Source organism: Pundamilia nyererei, unplaced genomic scaffold (assembly GCF_000239375.1).
Source record: "Pundamilia nyererei isolate P.nyererei 1_Seehausen unplaced genomic scaffold, PunNye1.0 scaffold00005, whole genome shotgun sequence".
Classification (NCBI taxonomy): Eukaryota; Metazoa; Chordata; class Actinopteri; order Cichliformes; family Cichlidae; genus Pundamilia; species Pundamilia nyererei.
The window spans coordinates 7,792,688-7,815,119 of record NW_005187406.1 but is presented as its reverse complement, the minus strand read 5'-3'; the positions used below and the strand labels follow the sequence as shown (position 1 = coordinate 7,815,119).

At 41.4% G+C, this 22,432-nt stretch overlaps 2 protein-coding genes and 1 non-coding gene across 5 annotated transcripts in view; 2 read left to right on the top strand and 1 right to left on the bottom strand.

Annotated features, from left to right (window-relative positions):
* Window positions 1-223: 223 nt before the first annotated feature.
* LOC106455916 (zinc finger protein 135-like) lies at window positions 224-7,250 on the top strand. The gene is made up of 7 exons (XM_013913065.1): window positions 224-389; window positions 1,266-1,468; window positions 2,461-2,562; window positions 2,663-2,749; window positions 2,931-3,041; window positions 3,525-3,648; window positions 3,749-7,250. Exons 1-7 carry the CDS (start codon window positions 362-364, stop codon window positions 5,815-5,817), a joined length of 2,724 nt encoding a protein of 907 aa, XP_013768519.1. The 5' UTR covers window positions 224-361; the 3' UTR covers window positions 5,818-7,250.
* A 6,348-nt stretch (window positions 7,251-13,598) lies between these two features.
* trnar-ccu (transfer RNA arginine (anticodon CCU)) lies at window positions 13,599-13,671 on the bottom strand. The gene has a single exon. It is a non-coding gene; the product is annotated as a tRNA-Arg (tRNA).
* A 145-nt stretch (window positions 13,672-13,816) lies between these two features.
* Window positions 13,817-22,432, top strand: part of wdr45b (WD repeat domain 45B) — an 11,666-nt gene continuing 3,050 nt past the window's right edge. Inside the window, exons 1-10 of one of the 3 annotated variants that reach the window (XM_005721928.2) lie at window positions 13,817-14,188; window positions 15,250-15,324; window positions 16,622-16,723; window positions 17,215-17,302; window positions 17,575-17,669; window positions 17,938-18,128; window positions 18,236-18,321; window positions 20,802-20,903; window positions 21,035-21,156; window positions 21,444-21,556. In XM_005721928.2, coding sequence (XP_005721985.1) covers window positions 14,122-14,188; window positions 15,250-15,324; window positions 16,622-16,723; window positions 17,215-17,302; window positions 17,575-17,669; window positions 17,938-18,128; window positions 18,236-18,321; window positions 20,802-20,903; window positions 21,035-21,156; window positions 21,444-21,466 — 951 coding nt within the window. In that variant the 5' untranslated portion in view covers window positions 13,817-14,121 and the 3' untranslated portion in view covers window positions 21,467-21,556. Of the gene's footprint in view, window positions 14,189-14,607; window positions 14,666-15,249; window positions 15,325-16,621; window positions 16,724-17,214; window positions 17,303-17,574; window positions 17,670-17,937; window positions 18,129-18,235; window positions 18,322-20,801; window positions 20,904-21,034; window positions 21,157-21,443; window positions 21,557-22,432 lie in introns of those variants that run through there. The other 2 variants (XM_005721926.2, XM_005721927.2) reach the window with 2 other exon arrangements.

Sequence of the window (22,432 nt, the reverse complement as noted above, 5' to 3'; positions counted from 1 at the left end):
TAGTGGAAAGCTTGCTTAGTTCACGCTTTGTTAAGGAATTAAACATGGCCATACCAAAGTTGCTCCTGCACCTATTTCGCAATTTTATTAGCCATACAGAAACAAAGGGGAGTGGAGATCGAAAGGCCAAAAGCACAGTAAAATAAAATGTAAAAAAAAACGCGATGCGGAACGAATAACAGGACTATTTCCCGTTGTCGGACAGTTATTGTAGATGGAACGAAAAGGCAACAGTTGACGCACAAAGATCAGTTGTGTGACTTCGCTTTCTGGCTTCCAACCCATTTAAAACCGTTACTTTGACTTCGGTCACAGTATTACATGTTCTCTGACTGTAATGTAACTGCAGACAGCTCGCAGCATGGACGGAGGTGTCTCCGAGTTACCTGGTGAGTTTAAATGCTTGTATACAATTTTGTTTGGCTAGGCCGCAATCTAGCCCGCGCGCGGGAATAGCATTGCTAAAGCCGTAGCGGTCGTTATTATTATATTATTATTTTACTAAAGAGTTGTGTCTAAAAAAATACAAACTGCTTCTACTTTTTACTAGCCTGGAAACACGTTGCTGGACTTAATTCTTTAACTCAGCGTTTGTGAGTATTAGTTCTCCATAGTGCTTAGATAATGCTAGGCTAGGCTAGGAAAAGTCATTGACAGCAATTCACTCGTTGAAGTGAATCCGCCTGTTTTGAGTAAATCACTGATTCATGTATTTGCTTTGGGGGTTTTGGGTGAGAGGGGAAGGGGATATGCAAACATATTAGCAACGTATGCAAGCAGTTATACTGTTAAACATTCAAATTGATATGTAACAGTGGTTCAATAGTAGATTACGGAAATGAAAGTAGCAGGCACATCCGCTTTATCCGGAGCTCGGCATTTAAGCGTTTTGTTGTTGTTTTTGTTTGTGTTTTTCTGTGAAGAATAACTCCGCTTTAATGTTACGTGAGACCTTAGTTTTGTTATCGGTAATAATGGCCATTCGAGCTAAAATAAAACATTTTATTTTAATCCTGCTGGTAAGTTCGTGATGGGATTTTTTTGTGTGAAAAACTTCACAAAATTTTGATTTGGTATACTATGCATGAATCTCCTTTCTCTTTTGGAACCAATATAAAGACGGTGACTAAATGAAGGGAATTTAGTTTGTGGTCATCACTCCATTGACAACTTAAATGGGAAAGTCTGTGTTGTTGGCCTGTCTTCACTCTCACTGCGTATTGCCTTTCAAGCACTTTTTTTTAAAAATGCCTTTTTCCTTGCAGGCCCCTCTCTTCCCCTCTCTGCTCTGCGGCTCCTGGTCTCACCGATTCGGCTGGTTTCTGCAGCCATCTGGCAGACTGTGGACCAGAAGGTTGTGTCAGACTATGGGCTGCTTGAGGAGTTTGTGTTTATGGTCACAGAAATTGTTCCTCAGCTTCTCTCTACGAGGCAGCGCGCTGAACTCGTCTTGGGACTCAGAGCACGAGTGAGTTGGCAGAATCTAGGTGCTCCGCATGGCGCTCCAGCATGTTACTAATACATGTATTTTTTTTCACTTGTTTGTTTAGCAGCTTAACATACATTTTAATTACATACTCCATGGGTGATAGTAGGTGGGGTTAGTGTGTTGTTTGAAGCTGAAGACTCATATCTGATCAACAATTGTGGCTTTTAAACAGAAAAAAGCCTTTGATGTATGCAGTAGGGCTGAATGATAAATTGGGTTTTAATTTTAATTGCAGCAGTTACTATAAACAATTCTTCGTCTTAGTTTGTTTAATCCAAACCTCAAAAGGTGGAACCCACTAAGTTGAGAAAGAATGATAGTTATCCTTTAGAGAGATTAATGGTTGCCTGCAGCTGCCTTTGTCGTTATCTTAAAGCTGTCACAGTCTTTGTTTTGACTCACTCACTGAGAGTATGGCTGTGTCCCAATTAAAAGACTGCACGCTTGAAGTACGCGCACTACGTACGGTGCGTACTGTAAGTACGAGAAGTGCGGAAGTAAGAGGCTTGTGAAATGGGACGGTCTAGCCTTCGTCGTGCTGTTCAGGTTGCCTAGCAACCATGATACTAACCGCGAGAAACGTTACATACAGCATTGTGTGACATAAATGAAGGAGAAACAATGTTTTGTTGGTCATTCATTTTTGTCATGACATCACTTTGATTAGTTGAGTATCTGAGGTTGAGACCACGGGACTGTAAAACATGATTGTTTGGCTTCATTTCTGTACTGAACAGTCATTTCAAGATTAGTTAGTAAATAACAAAATATATATATATATAAATATATATATATATATATACATACATACATACACACGTATGTACGTATGTATGTACGTACGTATGTATATAAATAAAAGAAGAAGTTGAATGTTAAACATGAAGCATTTCCTGAGATTCATTATAGAACACAGAGTGAATGGAATGCATCTTTTCTCTTAACTGTTCGCTTATTAATGGTGATTGCAGTTGATCCTGGAGCTGTGTCGTTCTGATGACACTGCGGACCTGCAGGTTATTCAACCACATCTCGACCGGATGCAGAAACTCAGATCACTGTGGAGCGTGGAGGTGGGTGAAAACTTTTTTTTGTGTCTGTGACGTTTAGTATTCCTCGTTAAAATCTGGAGTTCCACGATGACCTCTTCTGTTTTAAATTCTTTACTTGTAGAATGCTGAACCGGTGTCAGACTCTCATTTCATGGGCCTAGTCCAAAATCTGCTGAGAGATCCCGAAGAGAGAAGAAATTTCTTCATTGTGAGTTAAAACTGAATACGGAGACAATGTGATTGATTGGTGGCAGGTCCTTGTTAATATGATCCTGATTGATATGATTTTGAGGAAAAAATAAAATAAAATTGTACGTTTGTATTTGTTGCTTTGAGCAAATGGTTTTTGTAATTTGGCTCTATATAAATAAAACTGAATTGTGTTGTAGGATGTTTTCCCTGGAGACTTTGGTCCCACATATGACAAAGCAATCCAGACATTGATGTGGTTGTTTCTGTCAAGACTGGAAAAGCTTCTTCCAACCAAAACTCTCCAACAGGTAAATGTAATGTCTTATATTGAGCAAAGAGCATTTCTCCTTGTAGTATTAGTTTTTTTTTTTAGCATTGTTAGTTGTTTTTGTTACCTTTTTTGTGATCTCTTGCATTCAGTTTGCAGCTCTGAGTAGTGAAAGGCTGTACACATACAATTCAACTCATTTGCAAAAATACTTCATTTTACTTTAATTTATTTGTTATAATAGGTCTATCATCACACAGACAAAGTCCATCTTCGCTGTCTGTCATGGCTGCTGGTGATGGTACTTTTCCTTCTCTTGCTATGCAGCCTCAGGGAGCTTAGAGAAGTGACTTTACAAACAGTTCTCAATCTGTTCCAGGGTTATGTTAGACTGACCCTCCAGCTTATCTACAGAGCAAAACAAGAATATGAACAAAAAAATAAGAATTGTGTCAAAAGTTTAGAAACTGCAGAGCTTTTGACTCTTATGATTGTTATTTTACTTAAGCCTTTGTTTCATCAGATTGCCTCTCTGCTCAACGACACCTCATCTGTTCTGAATGAATGCATTGGGGCTTTCTCTCAGCCTCAGGAGCTCAAAGTCTTGCTTGACAATCAAAAAGATCTCACCCAATTAGAGGACATTGGTGAGTTGAATATTTTAAAACATGGGATCAGTTCTCAACATGTTGTTTTGTTTTTTCCCCAGAATCTGTTTTATTCATTCATGATTCTTGTTCCTTTCAGAGTCTTTCATCGTTGACAGTGGCATTTTGTCTGCCCTGTGTCTCCCTCCTGTGGAAAGAGTTGTGATTGTCAATGAGCAAACTGAAACGGATGCAGAGAGCAGTCTCGTGTATACTGTCTGCACAGAGATGGAAGTGGAATCTGAGAACAAAGAGGTGTATGTGGAGGGAACTGGGAACTCTGAGGAGTGTGTGCAACCTGAGTGGTTTGGCCTCACTGGTGAGGTAAAACCAGAAATTGATGCAGTGGTAGTTATGGATACTGTGGAAGGCACTGAGGCCAGTGAAAGCGAAATAGCAGAGGACCGCAATGACAACCAATCAGGAACACTGATCATCGGCGAGGATGGCCAGGTGACTGTGCTGGATGGTGTGGAGAAGAAGCCAAACAGACGTGGGAGAAAAAAGAAACGTCCTGTAGATGAAGACTTTGAAGCGGAAAGTGCAGTGGCGGGCAAAAAAGAAACACCAGAAAGTGACGCACTGTTAGAAAGATCAGTGCGTAAGAACAGAGGGCTCAAGATGAAACGGTACTTATCACAGTGGAGGAAATCTGGGAAGACACAGAGCTCCAGTACCACCAGCAGTGGACCCAAAAAGTTTGCCGGGCCCCAAGGTCCAGCCAAAAGCAACGACTTGGATGAGAGAACCTGTAAAGTCTGCAGCAAGGTGGTGAGTCATGCCAAGTTCTTGCAGCGACACATGAGTCAGCACTCCGAGGAGCTGCCCATTACATGTCCTTCATGCAAGAAGCTTTACAAGAGCTTACGTTCCTTGCAGCAGCACAGATGTGCAAGCATGACAAAGGTAAAGGCTGTTAGGAAAGCCAAGGAGCAAGACACCCCAGCAGATGAAGGCGAACAGTCATCAAGCGGGGTTCCTTGCGACTACACAAATGAAGAGCAGCCAGTTGACAATACCACCCAGGATCCTGATTACTCTCCCCCTGCAGAGAGGGCTTCCAAAGAACCAGGGCAGAAGAGCCCTGAAGAACAGAAGAGTGTGTTAGAGGGTCCATTCTACTGTCCTCACTGCAGTGTCGAGTTCAAGTGCAAACAAACATTTAGGTTCCATTTAAGAAACATTTGCTACAATGAGCAGCAGGTTGATCCTGAGAAGCCTGATGATGTTAAGCATTGTTTCAGGTGTGATGAATGCGACAAGGCGTTCAGATACAAATCAACTTTGGATTCCCACAAACAGACTCACAACCCGCTCTACTGTGAGGTGTGTATGAAACTGGTACGTGACTCAGAAGCATTGGCCATGCACAAAGAATCCCACACACCTTTTCAGTGTAACCGCTGTGAGGAGAACTTCCCAGTGTTCAAGGCCCTTCATAAGCACTACATCGACGTCCACAACCCCACCGAGCCATTTACCTGCTCCCACTGTCAGACTACATTTGCCAGTTTGAAGCGTTTCATTAGACACGAGTGGAAGCACACGGGTTACCAACCATTTCAGTGCTCCCATTGTAGTAAAAGATTCCGTTCATACTCTGACCTTGTGGAGCACCAGAAAAAACACACTAAGGCATACCCATTCCTGTGCTGGGAGTGCGGCAAGAAATTCCGGCATGGCATCACGCTGACGAGACATGTGGAGCGTGTGCATCACTCTGGCGAACCCGTGACTGAAAAACCTACGCCGATCTTTACCTGCCCTCAGTGCGGGAAGACGTTCACTTCAAGAAGGTGCCTCCTGAAGCACGACAATTTTCATCACAAAGGGCTGCGCTTCCCGTGTGAGCACTGTGGGAAGGGCTTCTTTGGCAAGGACGCGTTGGTGAGGCACACTTTGATACACACGGGCGAAAGGCCTTTCAAGTGCGACGACTGCGACAAGTCATTTAGATCTGCAGCAGAATTAAAGATACACAGGAGATACCACACTGGAGAAAGGCCATTTAAGTGCAACATCTGTGAAAAGGGCTTTGTTCAATCTTGCTTTCTTACTTTACACATGCGAACCCACACTGGAGAACGGCCATATGTTTGTGCAGTGTGCAATAAGGGGTTTTCAAGCCTGCATGGCTTAAAACGACACAGGAGACTTGTTCATGCATAGATCATTGTGACATAATACATATTTCCAAAAGGATTTTTAGCATAACCAGCCCATGTTGAAGGATGTTGGTGTTAGGTGTAGACCAGAACTTTGCAAAGAGTGAAGAGCTGATGATTTGACCTATCACTGAAAGGACACCTTTGTTGATGCTGACGAAGAGATGGACTAAGTTTTCCAGTTGAAGGACATTTTCTGTAAACTATCAGCCTTATTGTTCTTCCTATGGCTGGCACAGCTTTGGATTGCTAGAATGTGTGTAATTGCGTTGTGCATTATGAAAATGCATTCTGAAAATGTAACTTGTATTTTTTACAGAGACATTTTGTTGTTCTACATAAGATTTGTATGTATAAATGGGATGACCCTTAACGGTCCCATATTATATTTCTTTTGTTGCCTCTTTATTCCTGGTTTTGAGCTCTGCTTTAGCAAGTGCAGCTTCAAGATGAATTAGAAATGCAGTTGCCTATGCACGTTTCAGGGGAAGGAAACACAGACACCCACACCCAATCACTGTTTATTTGTTAACTCTTTCTTTCTTTTCTCACATTTTCTAATATTCTGCTATCGCTGTTTTTCCCCACATAGCTGTGACCTGTGTTTGTTCAAACCAAACTGATATTCGGATTAGCGACTCACCATGCTAATGTGATTTTCTTTTTTTTTTCCTTTTTTTTTCCCCCCCTCATTTTGTAGTGGTGACATGCGAACAGAATATAAAAGTAAGCCAGTGAGTGTTTAGGTATCACACAGGGTTAGGTTACTAGGTTATTTGGAGGCTTACTTGTCACACAACATCACATCACACAACACAGCTTTTCGTTTACAGCTGTTTAACATATTAAAACAAACACAAAAGTCACACAAAATAACCTCTGGCGGCTGCGATATAGATCAGGAGTTTGCATTCTTTGAGGAAAAATTACTGTTTGTCAGCAGTCTTGTGGCTTTTGACTGAGAGCACAAATTTTTTTCAGTTCTTTGTCAGTAGGGGCTGTCAAACAAGTAGTCTTCATTAAAATTGATATGGGTCTCTTTGTTGGGTTAGTCCATGTTGATAGTCCTGTTTGGATCACCAACCTGGAACTGTGCTGACAGCCTATGGTTTAGTACATCAGACGACCTAATGCTAGAAGACTAGGCTACAATGACTGCTGTGAAAATCATGCAGTGAACATCAGAGCATCTACATCAACCTACATTTACAATGTAGGCAACATTCTGTCCTTTCACTAACTTTGAAATAAACTGGCTACTGGAAAAAATTCTTATAGCTTGTAAAGCTAAGAGGTTGTGAGATTGCTAGACAAATAGCAGTAGTTACATTTTCACAGCTTTGATTTTACACCTCCATGATTATAAAAATGTTTCCACTGAAAGTGGGTTTCATGGGACCTTTGATTATGTTTTTCTGTAATAAATTGAACCTTTGATTCCAAGTGTCAGTTATTTAACACAAGTAATTTCAATATCATATCATCTAGTAATACGACGGGGGGGAAGCTGGCCAAAGATGCAGGTGAATCCCAGTCAGGAACACCCAACTTCACATTAACTTCACTGTCTGCTGCATCTTTTCAGTTAGTTCATTTCTGATGTATAAAATGCAAATTGTAAGTTGTTTTGCCCCAAATCCAGCAAACAACCGGTCCATGTGGTAAAAACACCAGTGCAGCTATCTGGCCAGTCGGCCCGTAATGCTGGTGACTTGTTCATCTTTGTTGTATAGCAATAACACGGTGGATTGTGATGGATCGGTGGTTTCTCGTAAACGTAGGAGAGTTTTTATTAGAATGTTATGAATTTTACAAGTGACTGCATTGTAAACCACAAAAGTTTTATAAGCACAGTTTGAGATAAACTTAGACAACCAACAGTCAACCAAAGATAGATAAGTGAAATAAGGTTTTTGTATCATAATCTAAAGGTTTTAAAATTTTAGATGACCTAAAAAATTAAAAGCTGCATCAGGCATATGTCTGCTTTCAGCTGCTCTGTTTAGGAAGCCTTCATCGTGACGTGTCCAGAGGATGCTAAGAACAGGTCACAGCAGCTCTCTTGATGTCCTCCTTCACAACATCCATGAATCTCCTGTGTGGTCTTTCTTCAAAAAGGATTTTGCTGCAGCACTCGTAGGAGAGTACGGTAGCCTTTAATGGTTAGTTGCCAGCTAATTTGAAAAATAATCAGAATCAGAATACTTTATTAATCCCGAAGGAAATTAGGGTTACAGCAGGCAGCACGCTAATGGCGCATGCGCACTTACAAAGGAACCTTCTGACCAACCTTACACAAACATCACATTGGGGAGACATGTCAGAAAGGTAGGCTGATAGGAAAAAAACAACGAAAATACATAACATGAGGTAAGAGGAGGAGAAAAAAAGACTCCACTCAGACTGAGCTCCTACTGGGAGAACAGTTTGATAACAGAAAAAACACCTCAGCACAAAAAGCACATGACTATCAATACACCATAGAAACACAAGACAAGCAACAGGGGCGGGTAAAGGGTACGAGAGAGCCGGTGTAGACAGCGCATCCGGTCCTGCGGCATGTCTGCGCTGGTCCAGTTGACTGCCATCTTCCCCGGTAGGGCACAAGCATCGAAGGCGTTTGGAAAGGGAGGGGGATCAGTGTGTGCATATCAGTGTATATGTATGTGTGTGTGTGTCCAGAGTTCAGCTGAGACAGTGTCCTTCGCCCCGACAGGCTAAGTAAACAGTCTTCCAGCCAACCCAGGTGGCCTTGCATGGACATGGGGTTTGAACAGCCGGTTCCGCTTCCTTAATTCTTCGATAAGCCAGGTCCAAGCCAGCTCCGATCCGCCAGAACCCTGTTATCATGGTTCCGAACAGGTAGATATCTTCAGCAGTCAGGCTCACCCGAGCCCAGACTTCTCGTTGAGAAGGGGTGTCAATTGCATTCAGAGACCAGTTGATCAAATCCAAATCCATAATTCCTCTTTTAGGTTTTAGAGAACAGACTGTGAGAGAGTGCTCCAGGGAAAAGTAATACAAAAAAAACCACGAGACCAGACAAGGACATAAGAGGCTAAACAGGGAAGCTAAGGGAGAGGAGGAGAGGAGAAAAAGTGCGACCGCCTTTGCTGAGAGCCAAAGACGAATGTCTTATGATAACAGTCATAAATTAGCATTACTACTATTTGTAAATAAAATATTTTAATATGTGACTAGCTAGCTATCAACTTTACCATGTTTGTTGCATTTATGAAATTAGAAAACCTAAATAATTACAATTATTTAACTGAATTTGGAAATGGCAGAATAAAATAGTTATTAGCAAATTCAGGATTACTAAACTAACTTGGTTTTAAGCATTTAGAACATTTTAGAGAATGTAAAGGATTGCTGGCAAAAATAATGAAATTAAAATTTTAAGATTTCTATGTCCATATGGGACCACTGCACTGGAATAATTGCTCTTTGGTATTTTTTTTTTATGTTTTATCTTATGTTACCTAGAAGTCAGTGCAGTGATAAATCATCAAAAATGCCAAATTAAAAGAAGGTGGTATATCTAGATATTTCATAGGTGAGTATAAGTGACCCTAATCTAATAAACAAGATAAAAGAGAATCATATTCCACACATGGCTTCCACAGGAGTTGTGAAGAAAACTAAGCTGGCTACAGTAACTCGATAGACACGACAAGAGCGTCAGGTTTACATGTAAAGTCAATGTAAAAGCAGATTTGCGTCGCAAAAACGCAAAAACGCTTGAAACGCGCGTCACAGCAGTGCGTCTGGCGCGTTTGACTTGCGAATAAAACCACGCGCATCAGTTTTTGTGTTGCATTTTGTGCATACGCGGGTATCGCGTCTACCACTCGAGTTGGAAAAATCTGAACTCCAGTGTCAATTCGCGCCGCGACAACCCATCAGGAGCCTGGTGATGTGGCTCTGACCTAAGTCAAAGGTGCAGATCCAGCCAAAGCCCTTCATACTTCATTCAGTATGGAGGAAAGGCTAATCAACCACCCGGAGCTGTACGACACCAGCTGCTTTCTGTACCGAGACAGGAATATAAAGGACGAGCTTGGAGGAAGATATGTGAAGAGATCGGGCAACCTGGTAAGTTCATTCATTTGTCTTTAGAAATTTTTCACTGAGCCGGGGAAGCCGCACAAAAGCTAGCAAGCCACCGCTATTTTCCCACTGATGTACAAATGCTGTTCTGCTCTTATGCATGCTGTCATATAGGAATATATTTTGTTTATTAATAAACAGCACACAGTGGTCCCGCTGTTCACCCGTCACTGCTTTGCTTTTTCGCTGATTTTTTTTGCACAGTACAGCATTGCATTCTGCAGCCTGATTGACAAATCTGCTCCGTGTCGTGTCTCCTGCGCTTGCCAAATTTATCATGTTTGGTTTTGATAACCATCACGTCCAATAGAAAAAACAGCACAAAAACACCCATAACTATGACCTTCATTCGGAAATAGACACCTGCACCGCGAGGGGAAAAAGGCGCACGAAAGTGGTGGGCAGATGAAGACAAAACGCGGCATAATAATACTTTTACGTTTTGCAATCTACAAAGGTTTGCACTTTGAGAATCAACTTGTGAGAACTGTGACTAATGTTCATGTGTGTGTGGAAAAAAGTGTATAAAGTGCGTGACCAGGGGCTAGTTATTCTGAGAACCCCTGCTGCAATAAAGGAGGGACCACTGTCTACTCTATGATTATTATATTCAACCTGTTAACATTTAATACTGTATTGATAGAACCAACTGATTCTGCAGCAGAGCATCCCCTGTTGCTTCTCCTGGCTCCCCAGTCCCTGAGCTCCTGCTGCTGCACCCACAGGTATGTACAGCAAGCACTGATAGCTTTTTACTCGGTGGGATTGCCTTGTGATCACCTTTACTAAATATCTACAACCAATCTGATTAGATCCTGTTTTTTTTGTTGTTTTTTTTCAATGTTGAAAATGAAACTCTAGTAGCAGTCTTCTCATTTCTTTGTGTTTTGTGCTGTTTTACAGGCCCACAGAGGAGGACAGCTCTGAGGCGGATGAGGGACGGGTCCCAGGACGGTCCATCGGTGGTGGAGCTGGCCATCCTGGAGTCCCTGAAGAGTCCACACCAGTCTCCAATTTAGCATTTCCTCCTCAGCCTTGTTCCTGCTCTGGAGAGCAGCTGGTCCTTTTTATTCCTGTCTCTCTGTAAATACTTATATTTTATATATTTATGTTTAATGATTTTCTGTTTGAGAATTTTAATATTATTTCAAATAAATTTTTATAATGACTAATGTCTCAGTTCTACTACACAGCAAATGTTGGCACACGACTTGACACATGTAGAATTTATTTCATATTATACTAATGACAAAATATACTGATACAGTGGGATGCAGAAGTTTGGGCAACCTTGTTAATAGACATTATTTTCCTGTATAAATCGTTGGTTGTTACAATAAAACATGTCAGTTAAATATATCATACAGGAGACACACACAGTGATACTTGAAGTGAAAAGAAGTTCACTGGATTTACAGAAAGTGTGCAGTTTAAACAAAATCAAGCAGCATAAATTTGGGCACCACAAAAAAAGAAATGAAATAAATATTTAGTGTATATCAATGTGTGTCTCTCCTGTATGATATATGGGGTGCCTTTGTCTGGATGTGCTTCCCATCCCGAGCTGAACAGCAGAGAGGAAAGTTCCAGCGCTCCTGGAATCCCTCTGTGATGGACCGCCAGTCTCCAGGTGAAGGCACAGCCATGAAGTCGTCCACTAGACAGTCCCAGATGGCCGTCGCTACCTGGGGGGTGATCTGGCACACCGACTCTGTAACTGAACGCGATGGTCCTGAATAGGGATGGGTATCGTTTAGGTTTTATCTGATACCAGTACCAAACCGGTACTTTTGAAACGGTGCCGGTGCTTAAACGGTGCTCGAACCGGTGCTTAAAGACTGGAGAACACACACTTTGTCCAAAAACCTCTCATGTTTAGCTGTTTTTTTGTAAAAAGATAACAATGTTAGCCTTTTCTGCAGCTATAGAGCATATATGGTATCACTCTTGGCTGGAAGCAGTGCTTAAACAATGGAAAAAACACAAATTTTGTCTAAAAACCTCTCATGTTTAACTGTTTCCCACTTTTTCTTTGGTCATTTTAGCCTTTTTGGCCAGGGTGAAGGGAGTATCTGCCATCAAACAAGAAGACAGCCGCATGTAGCTATGATGGTGTTTGCTAGTTCACCTTACGTGCATTAATGTAATAACGTGGTTAGCCTACTCAACGTAAATTACACACGAACAACATTAAGCTACTCACGCAGAGAAGAACGGCTGCTGCTGCATCATCATCTGTCATCATTTCTGCTACACTGGCAGGGCTAGGGACCAGGACTCTACTCTTCGGATTCTTGGGGGATGTTGCTAACTCCGGGTCCCATAACAGGCACCACTCCCGCAGTAGATGTGCACGGTGTGAGGTCTTGCAGCAAGCTATCAAATACGGCGCATTTCTTGGCTTTAAAAAAAACGCTATGCGTCGCCAGGTGTTTCATCAGATTCGAGGTGTTACCTCCTTTGCACAGTATCACCTTAAAGCACTTGTTGCAGGCTGCTGAGTTTGCATCTTTTGCTGTGAAGTACAGCCAGACCTTTGACCGCTTCGCCTTGGACATTTTTCATCTGTAGCTCTGCTCTAAAAGAACGTAGGTACCTGGGCCCGCCTACTATCCTCGGAAAGGTAAAATGATTGGCTAGAATCCAAAGTGTATGACGTCTCAGGGAAAAAAGCACCGAAATAAAGCACCGAAATGTGCGCTGCTTTTTGGTCTGGTTACTACCGTTTATGTCAGAACCGGTGCCATCATGGCACCGGATACCGGTACCCATCCCTAGTCCTGAAGGAGTCCCCGGTGACAAGAAACCTGGACAAAATTGTTCAAAATTAGTATTATGTGTACTGCAGTTACAAAATACATTATTCCAATTCCAAAATAATTTTGTGATGTCAGATTTAAATTACAAAACATAAATCTTACATAAAACATTTTGTAATTATAAGGATAATTACATAATATATATTAGATATAATATAAAACAGTCAGTTGTGTTTTGTTTTAACTTTACCATATCATAATTTGATTGGTAGCAACATTTTACCACTACAGTGAGCCAATCACTCATAATTCCTAGACATGTCAATCAGGTAGGAATGAAGTAAGACATTAATAGAAATAAAGAGTTGTATGTTGACATGTAGACCTTTCCTTGCTTAAATCATTGTTAATATTTTTGAAAAATTAACCAGTGATAAGACAGCTTATCATGATACAATATGCTAGATAGAACCACATAACTAAAAGTGAACCAAACTGTTCACAATTTTATCTAGCTCTGTTTTAAGAAAGGCTGGTGACCACTGTTATAGAGTCTGACAGCTGCGGGGATTATATACAAATATTAAACTATACCAGAATTAAACCAGGTCTAAATAAACAGCTGCAGCTCCTGGAGCAAATGCTGTCATTTAGGGCGTCTGGCGCGTTTTTGTTCACGTACTATCGCGTTTGGTGTGAACATAACTGAACACTGATGACGTTTTATTTTTGCTGTATTTATATATTCATGTTTCACTTCGAGAACTGCCACATTAGGCTATGTAATGCTACAGTTCCCTATTAAATAAAGATGAGCGACCCTCCAGGATTCCGCTGATCGTAAACCAGTAGTTGTGTTGGTCTAAATTTCAAGTTTTCTACCACGTCTTACTAAATTCATTTTAAAATACATCACCCCAGATGGGACTCGAACCCACAATCCCTGGCTTAGGAGGCCAGTGCCTTATCCATTAGGCCACTGGGGCTATATCGGCGGTGGGTTGTTATATGATTTCTAATACAATATTTTAATGCACTATTGTGACGGTAAATACAGATTAAACCGTGGTGCTTGGTATATATTACGTATAACTGTAGGGCAATAGAATGGGATTGGATTACATATTGATGGACTTTCCCTTGGATCTTAAAAACGCGCTTATTAGTTAAGTCGGAAAGCAACATTTAGTAAAAACGAAGTTTTTGCAATTATTTCAGCATTTGCTCTCGTCTCTTGAATGCGCTTAGCGGATGGTGCAAACCCTCTTTGATCTCCCGACTGGTGACAGCGCTTCCTGAGAAGGAACCAGCCTCGTTTGTTTTCCTCCTCCCTATTCAGCACAGTCAGGAGGAATGGTAGCCAGTTAGCTTCTCAGACAGCAGCTGTTGGATTAACTTGTTACCGCTGTTTGGCATTCGGTTGTTCTGTCACAATAATGAATTTACTGCCTTCAAATCCGCACGGGAATGGACTCCTCTATGCTGGATTTAACCAGGATCATGGTATGAAGCGTCGTGGTGGGGGGGTTTGTCCTCCCAAACGTGATTTGGGAGCATCGTTGATGCTAATCTATCACTACTAAGCCAGCGTCTTCAAATATAAAACCTAAAATAACAACTGCAGTTTTTCACGTTCACATATTGTAGTCCATTGTGAAAATATGGCTACGTGCTCTCTCTTCTTGAAACATTAACTTTAAGCGCTCAACGTTAATACTAGCTTAGGCTAACCTATCCGAAAAATAGTTAGCGTTTTTGTTTTCAGCTAACCAGTTATCGAGTCTTAATTAGAAACTAGAAAAATTGGTACAGACATGATAAAAAATGGTCGAATTCTATAACGAGGAAATTAACTAACTGATTTGTATTTAAACTTAGCACAAATGCTAATATAAGCTAAGTTTTTATCGCACTAGTCATTACTGTGACCACAACGGGTGTCAGCAAGTGTTAGCTAAGCAATGCTAACAGCTCCCTTCGGTAAATGAACGTTAAACCGACATTAATGCACCTTAATTGCATAATTTTATGTTAGCTTTCCCGATGATCAGTTTTTCGTTATGACTGTCCATTTTCTAAAATACAGATAACATGTTGTTCATTTGTAGTTTACGTTAAATCGACATTTTCCTAGCTCCCCACCCACCAACGTTTACACAGGCCGTAAAGTTGGAGTGTGATTCCTGACCGTGCGGTCAGCATCTATCATAACCTTTTGTTAAAGTTACTCGTCAGCCACATTTGTGAAGATTGAAGTTAACTTATTGTTACTACACTATGGGGCCATGGCACTAAACGTCACTGTCGTCGTTGTCAACATATGATGCGGCAGTTTCATATGAATTCCAGAAGAGATCCAAACACTTTCTATATAAGGGCTGCACTTGTCTATGCATCTCATTCTTCCCAGTGTCCTCGTGTAGTGCGTTCTCATTACTGTAAATCTTGAGATGACCTGATATTGTAAAGTCATTTACGAGAACCACATTGTATGGCAACAACAGTGGATTAACCTTGTGTTCATCTTGTGATTTCTGCTGTTTGACCTCGGTGTCTCTCTACAGGATGCTTTGCCTGCGGTATGGAGAATGGATTTCGTGTGTACAACACGGATCCTCTCAAAGAGAAGGAGAAACAAGGTAACATGACTGCAAAGATTGGTCATATTTTTTGTTGGTAGGGATTTTACGCCTCAGACTTTGTAAATACTATTTTCTACAGTCACTGGTTTGCTCACATACTAGATAATGGATTAGAAGAAGCAGTGTGGAAATATTAAACCATTTTAAAAAGAAGTCAGTGACAGGAAAACAGTCTTTGAAAAGAAATTCCACAAGAATTCCTTGATTTTCTTTAATTTGAAGAGGACAAATATAATAAAAATGGACTAACACTAACAATGGGCATACTTGTCTGTTCACGTGAATGGATAAGCACCCATGCTTTGTTAGAAATATTAAAAAGTATCATACTTATATATGAGTATAAGTGCTGCCTTTCCAGTAAAATCCTCTACCATCATGGGCTGCAGCTGGTGACAGTAGCCCCCCTTCAGTTTTTGCAGTTCTTGATGGACATTCCTTGTGAAGGTGGATTGTCGGCTGCAGTCAAAGACTGTGGAGTTGGAGTCTATCTGATTGCAAGACTCAAGACAGTTGAGTGAAAATGAGGACCACCCTGAAAAGCCTGGATAGGAAGGACAGGAACTGGCTGTCTAGCAGCAAGTGACCCTAAAATAAGAGTGAGGGCATTGTCCAGTATCAGAGTACACTTGGGGAGCCTTCTTTATAGCTGGGTAACACACCCTACTAAAGTCCATGTGTGGGGAAACCCAGAGATCTTTACATACAGCTGTCTGCATGAGAAGGCACATTGAGTGATGATATATGAGTGATGATATAATTTTCTTAGTACATAATAAATCATAAGATATGCTTTATCACAGAAGTTGGTAATTTCCTGTGTTACAGCAGTAAAAACAACACAAAAAAGCCAAACAATGTATAGCTCAATAAAATAGAGTAAGAGAAAAACAGTATCTGAGTGAAAGTCTTATATTATTAAATCGAATGTAAACGATGAATACCATACAGTGTAGAGTTCAGTGATTTAAAACAAAGGCAAAATAATTGTTAGAACTTGGCGGATGCTGCTCACAGGAAGTCAGTGTTGTAACTGCATTGCAAGTCCTGAAACATGGAGGACATTTCACCCAGCACATGGCTAAGACAGCATGTGACCAAGCACATGACCTGCACTTCTTTAAACTCAAATTTAACTGCTTTAGGTCTGCAGTCTCTCCTTTCTCTGAGCTAACCCACAGTTAAGAGACTGCAAGCAGTGCAGTTTTCTGTTTGTTTTTTTCTTTTTACCTACTACTGTCACTTACTGTATTTTACAGTATTTTACACTACTGCCCATTAATGTCATTTTCAGAATTCCTCGAGGGTGGGGTTGGCCACGTGGAGATGCTGTTCAGGTGTAACTATTTAGCACTAGTGGGAGGAGGCAAGAAACCCAAGTACCCAACTAACAAAGGTATGTTTTGTCAGCTTTGTTTGCTTTACTGTCAATACTGGATTTAAATCAGTCCTGTAATCTGACAAATGATCACTTTTAGATATTAAGAAAGATTTTCTTTTTTTTGTCTGTCATACACAGTGAGAATCTCACCTGTTTGCTATTTGTACTAAAAGCCACAGATTATAAATGCATACATTCACCTGTCCACTCTGCAGCTTTTGTTCCAAAGGGTGTTAACTATGGATTTCAGTGGGATGTTGCTGTTAGTACTTAAAGTAATGTTTTGAGAAATTACAATGGAAAAGAAGCAAAACACATATCAGTTTGATGGGATATCTCCAGGTCCAAGGCAGATAACCCTTTGTTTTACTTTTCCACCATACTTTCACATTTTGCACAGTATGACTAAGGTCTGTTAAATGCTGTATATGTTGCAACACTAAAATGCCACTTCCTGTAGAACATGCAGTATGTTTTATATATGTGACGGCTTTTTTGTTCTCCAGTGATGATCTGGGATGACCTGAAGAAGAAGACTGTCATTGAGATTGAGTTCTCAACAGAAGTAAAAGCAGTGAAACTTCGACGTGACAGGTAGCTCAGTTATTATTGCAGCAGTTTCTAATGATTTTGTTTCTCTTTTTTGTATTCTGATCTTTTTGTTTGCTGATATCGTGGTTGTTTTTATTCACACTCCATTTTTAAAAAAGAGTAAATGAATAAAATAAAGGATCTTAACATCAGTGAGACAGGCTGATAAAGATTTAAATCCAAAAAATGAACTCTTAAATTTTGTTTTTCCTTTTTTTTGGCATTACTTAATAGTTTACATTTTTGCTTGTGTGTCGGTTGTCCCTGGTTCTTAGGATTGTGGTGGTCCTTGACTCAATGATCAAAGTGTTCACCTTTACCCACAACCCACATCAGCTACATGTGTTTGAGACCTGCTACAATCCCAAAGGTCAGTTTACCCTTTGAATAAAACTGTGACTTGCTCAAGCCATTAAACCATGCTGATTCTTTGGAAACGTATTAATCACCAAAACTGTAGTCCCAAATGTTCTACTGCTCTGGTCAAAGGAATAAGTGAAAAAAAAACTGAGCTCAGTGGCTAAAAATGTTCCTTTTGTTTAAGAGCAACAAATCTTTTTTTTTTTTTGTGGAAGTACTGTTCTTCAGGTGTGTGACATTTTCAACACTTGCTCGCTTTCTCTCCTTGTCCTCCTCAGGTCTGTGTGTGCTGTGTCCGAACAGCAACAACTCTCTGTTGGCCTTCCCTGGGACGCATTCAGGCCACGTACAGATTGTGGACCTTGCCAACACAGAGAAGCCTCCAGTTGACATCCCTGCCCATGAGGGGGCACTGTGCTGCATAGCGCTCAACCTTCAGGGCACAAGAATAGCTACTGCATCAGAGAAAGTATGGACTTTAGAAAATTAAGTACAGTAGTAGTAAAGGGACACTCCTTCAGTTGTGTATTTTGCTGTATTTCTTACTAACCTGTGTTCTGTGTTATATTTCCACAGGGGACACTCATTAGAATTTTTGACACATCTGCAGGTCAGCTCATACAGGAGCTAAGACGAGGCTCACAGGCAGCTAACATTTACTGGTAAGTGCTTAGCACAATGCTAACAGCATGAGAAACATGTCAAAATGATTAAATAATAAGTTAGCAAGCTAGCTCTGTCAATGTGGAGGGCTAGTTGCTCTACTCTGAGTTCCTGTTGAATGGCTGAACGTCTTACCCTATCTTTAAGTCAAAGACCAGCCACCCTTCAGAGAAAGCTAATATTTGCTGCTTGTATCAACAGTCTCATTCTGTGTGTAGGAACATAGACTAACCAATAAATCGACAACTTTGATTTTATGCTCAGCTTTTTGTTTATCACAGCGGACCACTACAATCTGTCTTTCAATCTCCCACTTCCCTCACTCGTGAACAAGGCGCCAAGATACTTAAGTCCTCCACAGGCAGCAGCTTGTCCTTGGCCCAGACAGGGCACTCCACCCTTTTTTGGCTGAGAACCATAACCTCAGATTTGGAAGTGTTAATTTTCCTTCCTGTCGCTTTACACTCTCCTGTGAACCGCCGTAGTGCTAGCTGGAGGTTAGCTCGAGGCTTGGAGAACCATGTCATCTGTAAAATGTAGAGATGTGATACTGAGCCCACTAAAGTTGTCTGCAACCTGGCTATGCTAGAAATTCTGTCCATAAAAATTATGAAAAGAATCAGAGAAAAAAGGCAGCTCTTGTCGAGGTCCAGCCACCCGCTGGGAATAAGTCCAGCTTGGACTTAACAATGTGGACCAAGCCTTCATTGTAACTGTACAGTTATTCAATTCAATAAAACTTTATTGATCCTGAAGGTTGACCCCGAAGGAAATTGGGTTAAGGCTGCCGACCTTTGCCAGCGCCGACTTACCCTTCTGACCATACATACATTACACAAACATCACATGGGGAAGACAGGTCAGAGAGGTATAACAATGGAAAATGCACCACATGAGGAAAGATAAGGAGAAAAAATAACTCCCCCCAGACTGAGCTCCAACAGGGAGATCAGTTTGAGAACAGAAAAAAGACACCTCTGCACATAGCACATGAAAAAAACTCTTAATACACCAAAGAAACACATGACAAGCAACAGGGGTGGGTAAAGGGTGAGAGACAGCCGATTTAGACAGCACATCCGGGCCTGCAGCCTGTGCGCTGGTCTCCTTGATCCACCGTCAACATCGGAAGGGAATAAGCGTCGAAGGCGTTTGGAAAGGGAGGGGGGATGAGTGTGTGCATATCAGTGTATATGTATGTGTGTGTGCGTGTCCAGAGTTCAGCTGAGACAGTGTCCTTCGCCCTGCTAGGCTAAGTAAACAGTCTTCCAGCCAACCCAGGTGGCCTTGCATGGAATGGGAAGGAACAGACTCAACACAGTCGTTATCAGGGTGTTTTTTTTGTTCGGCTCCAGCCTTGAGGCCGCAGCTGGCGCCGAGAGGGTATCCGCATGAAGTGATGATGGTTTTTACTTTAGTGCGAACAACTCATGAATTTCAAAGCAGTTCTAACAGTCCAACACTGGTCTCTCAATCTCCCGTTGGAGAGCCACGAGCTTCCTATGATGTTATCCAAACTTACGTTCCGTGATGTTGTCGTTCTTTTTGCTCAAAGAGCAGGTTCTGAGAACTCACGACCGCAGTGCACTTCCCCAAGATGTGATTGAATTTGCACTCAAAGGTGTTATTCGAGCTAGACCCTCCAGATGTAATCCAGTTTTTCACTCAGAGGTCTTGTTCTGAGTATTCACGGCAGCCGTGCGTTCTCCAAGATCTTCTCCGTGCTGCACTCAATGAGCCCATTTTGAGAAACTCACGCCTCTTCCCATCATTTCAATCCCAGCGGGCAGCCTTGTGGGGTTTGAACAGCCGGTTCCGCTTCCTTAATTCTTCGATAAGCCAGGGCCAAGCCAGCTCCGATCCGCCAGAACCCTGTTATCATGGTTCCGAACAGGTAGATATCTTCAGCAGTCAGGCTCACCCGAGCCCAGACTTCTCGTTGAGAAGGGGTGTCAATTGAGCCGAGCCGAGGTACCCATCACTGCCTGTTGCCTTTTAATGAATGCAGCTCCAGACTGGAACGCAGCTCCTGTTCAAGAGACTGGTTCTAGGGTCCTAGCTTGAGTTGAACACTGAATATTATCTAGCCAGTGCCTTTCACCCTGACACACTGCCTCAAGTTCCTTTCCCACCAAAAGGTGAGGTTCCTTGTCCTAGCCCAGCCTCTATAGCCAGGGATTGGACTGAACAGGGCACCTGACAATATGCAGTATGGGCAGTATGGTCCCTCCTGCTGGTGATGAGTCTACAGGAGGGATTCCCATATAATTTGGTCTTAGGAAGAAATCAGGGTATGGGCTGTACTGTTTTGAAAGCTTTAACTATATCTTTCAGTGCCTGTCTAGCAAAGCTTTAATGGAATGTACTTGCTGTGTCGCACACTCATTAATAGAGCAACCAGTTTGCAGGTTTTACTTTGTCCCTCTGTGTATCTGAGTTACTGAAAGTGTGTTATTTTCTTGGTCTGCTGTCTTTTCAGCATTAATTTTAATCAGGACGCGTCCCTCATCTGTGTGTCCAGTGACCATGGCACAGTGCACATATTTGCTGCAGAGGACCCAAAAAGGAACAAACAGTCAAGGTTGGTCTTTGCTTAAGTGTTTCTTTTTTCTGAACTTAGATGATGAGAAGAATCTGTTGCGTAGTAATTAAATCCGATGCAGTGTTATAAACATAAAGCCTAAAACACCCTGTTTATCTTTGTCTCTGCAGCTTGGCCTCAGCCAGCTTCCTGCCTAAATATTTCAGCTCTAAGTGGAGCTTCTCCAAGTTCCAGGTCCCCTCAGGCTCTCCCTGTGTGTGTGCCTTTGGAACAGAGCCCAATGCCGTCATAGGTAGGTTCCAGACACATGTGATATTTTCTGTAATGTCCAACTCATCGTCTGATCATGTAACAGTGTTTGACAGTTGCAGACGAGGACAGAATTATTACCCCAACCTGTTAAACAGAGTGAATGCTTTCTAACAGCTTTTCCAAACACCCTAGTTTGATTTGGATGTTTGCATTTTTCTACTTTGCACACAGAAACAAGAATATTCAGTTTTGCTCCTGACTGCTTCAGGTTTTCTTTCAAAATCTTCACATATCCTTTTTTCTTCATGATTCCTTCTACCTTGTTAGATTCCCAGTTCCAGATGCACTGAAGCATCCCCAATACCTCCACCGTGTTTCACTCTGTGGGGCAGTGCTCCATAGGTTAGATGCCTCTTCCTTGTTTCTCCAAACATAAGCAGCGTCTCTGTGGCCACAAAGCTCTAGTTTAATATCATCTAACCAGCAGAATGGGGAGGGATGGCACTGATTTTAGTCTGTTTTACACAGCAACTCTGGATGGCTATAACAAAATATCGTCTTAAAATGTATTTTTATTGTAGCTAGCTTATTGTCTCTCTATATCTTTCTTTTAAAAACATTTTAGTTTATGTTCTGGACTTCTCTCTTTTCCTCCTCACACTCAGCTCCAGACACGTTAACATTTCCTCATAGATTGTTGTTCCACAAATGACTTCAGCTCTAAGCGTTTCAGCTAAGGCTCAAGTGCTGCTCTCATTAAAAAACAGCTTGATTACACACATGTTGTTTCATGGCTTAATCCATGGACGAAAAACTTGCTTTAAGTGTTTGGTTCTTTTATCTTCAACTGTCAAAACAAAGCCCATAGCATCATAATGGATGTTCAGGGTGCCCTGAAGATCATGGTTCCACAAGAACAGCTGAAGACTCTGCCTCAGTTCTACTTTTGGAAATTCTAGGACCCATATGTCAGCCTGCAGTCTAAAAGTGAAGTGCTATACTGGGTTTATTTACTAATATACGATGAAATCTGTGCTATATGATTGGTGGGGCTGATCGTTCAAGACTCTGTATGTGAGGAATAAGATGAACAAAAATGGGTGTCTTGGACAGTTTGCTATGATTTTATTTCATGTTGTGTCCTAATTGCCAAAAACTGATGTTGCGTTTGAGAGAGCTCATTAGATCACAACAAACGTTTGAATTTATTGGTCTTTTCCCACCCGGGGGATTAATAAAGTTTTATTTTATCTAATCTAATAACTTTAATCTCAGCCAAACCGATTTACTCACGAACAAACAAAACACTGAAAAAA

Coding starts and splice junctions, on each gene's coding strand:
- LOC106455916 (XM_013913065.1), top strand. CDS start 362: ATGGACGGAGGTGTCTCCGAGTTACCTG. Junction 390..1,265: donor AGGTGTCTCCGAGTTACCTG/GTGAGTTTAAAT, acceptor TTTTCCTTGCAG/GCCCCTCTCTTCCCCTCTCT. Junction 2,750..2,930: donor AGAGAAGAAATTTCTTCATT/GTGAGTTAAAAC, acceptor ATTGTGTTGTAG/GATGTTTTCCCTGGAGACTT.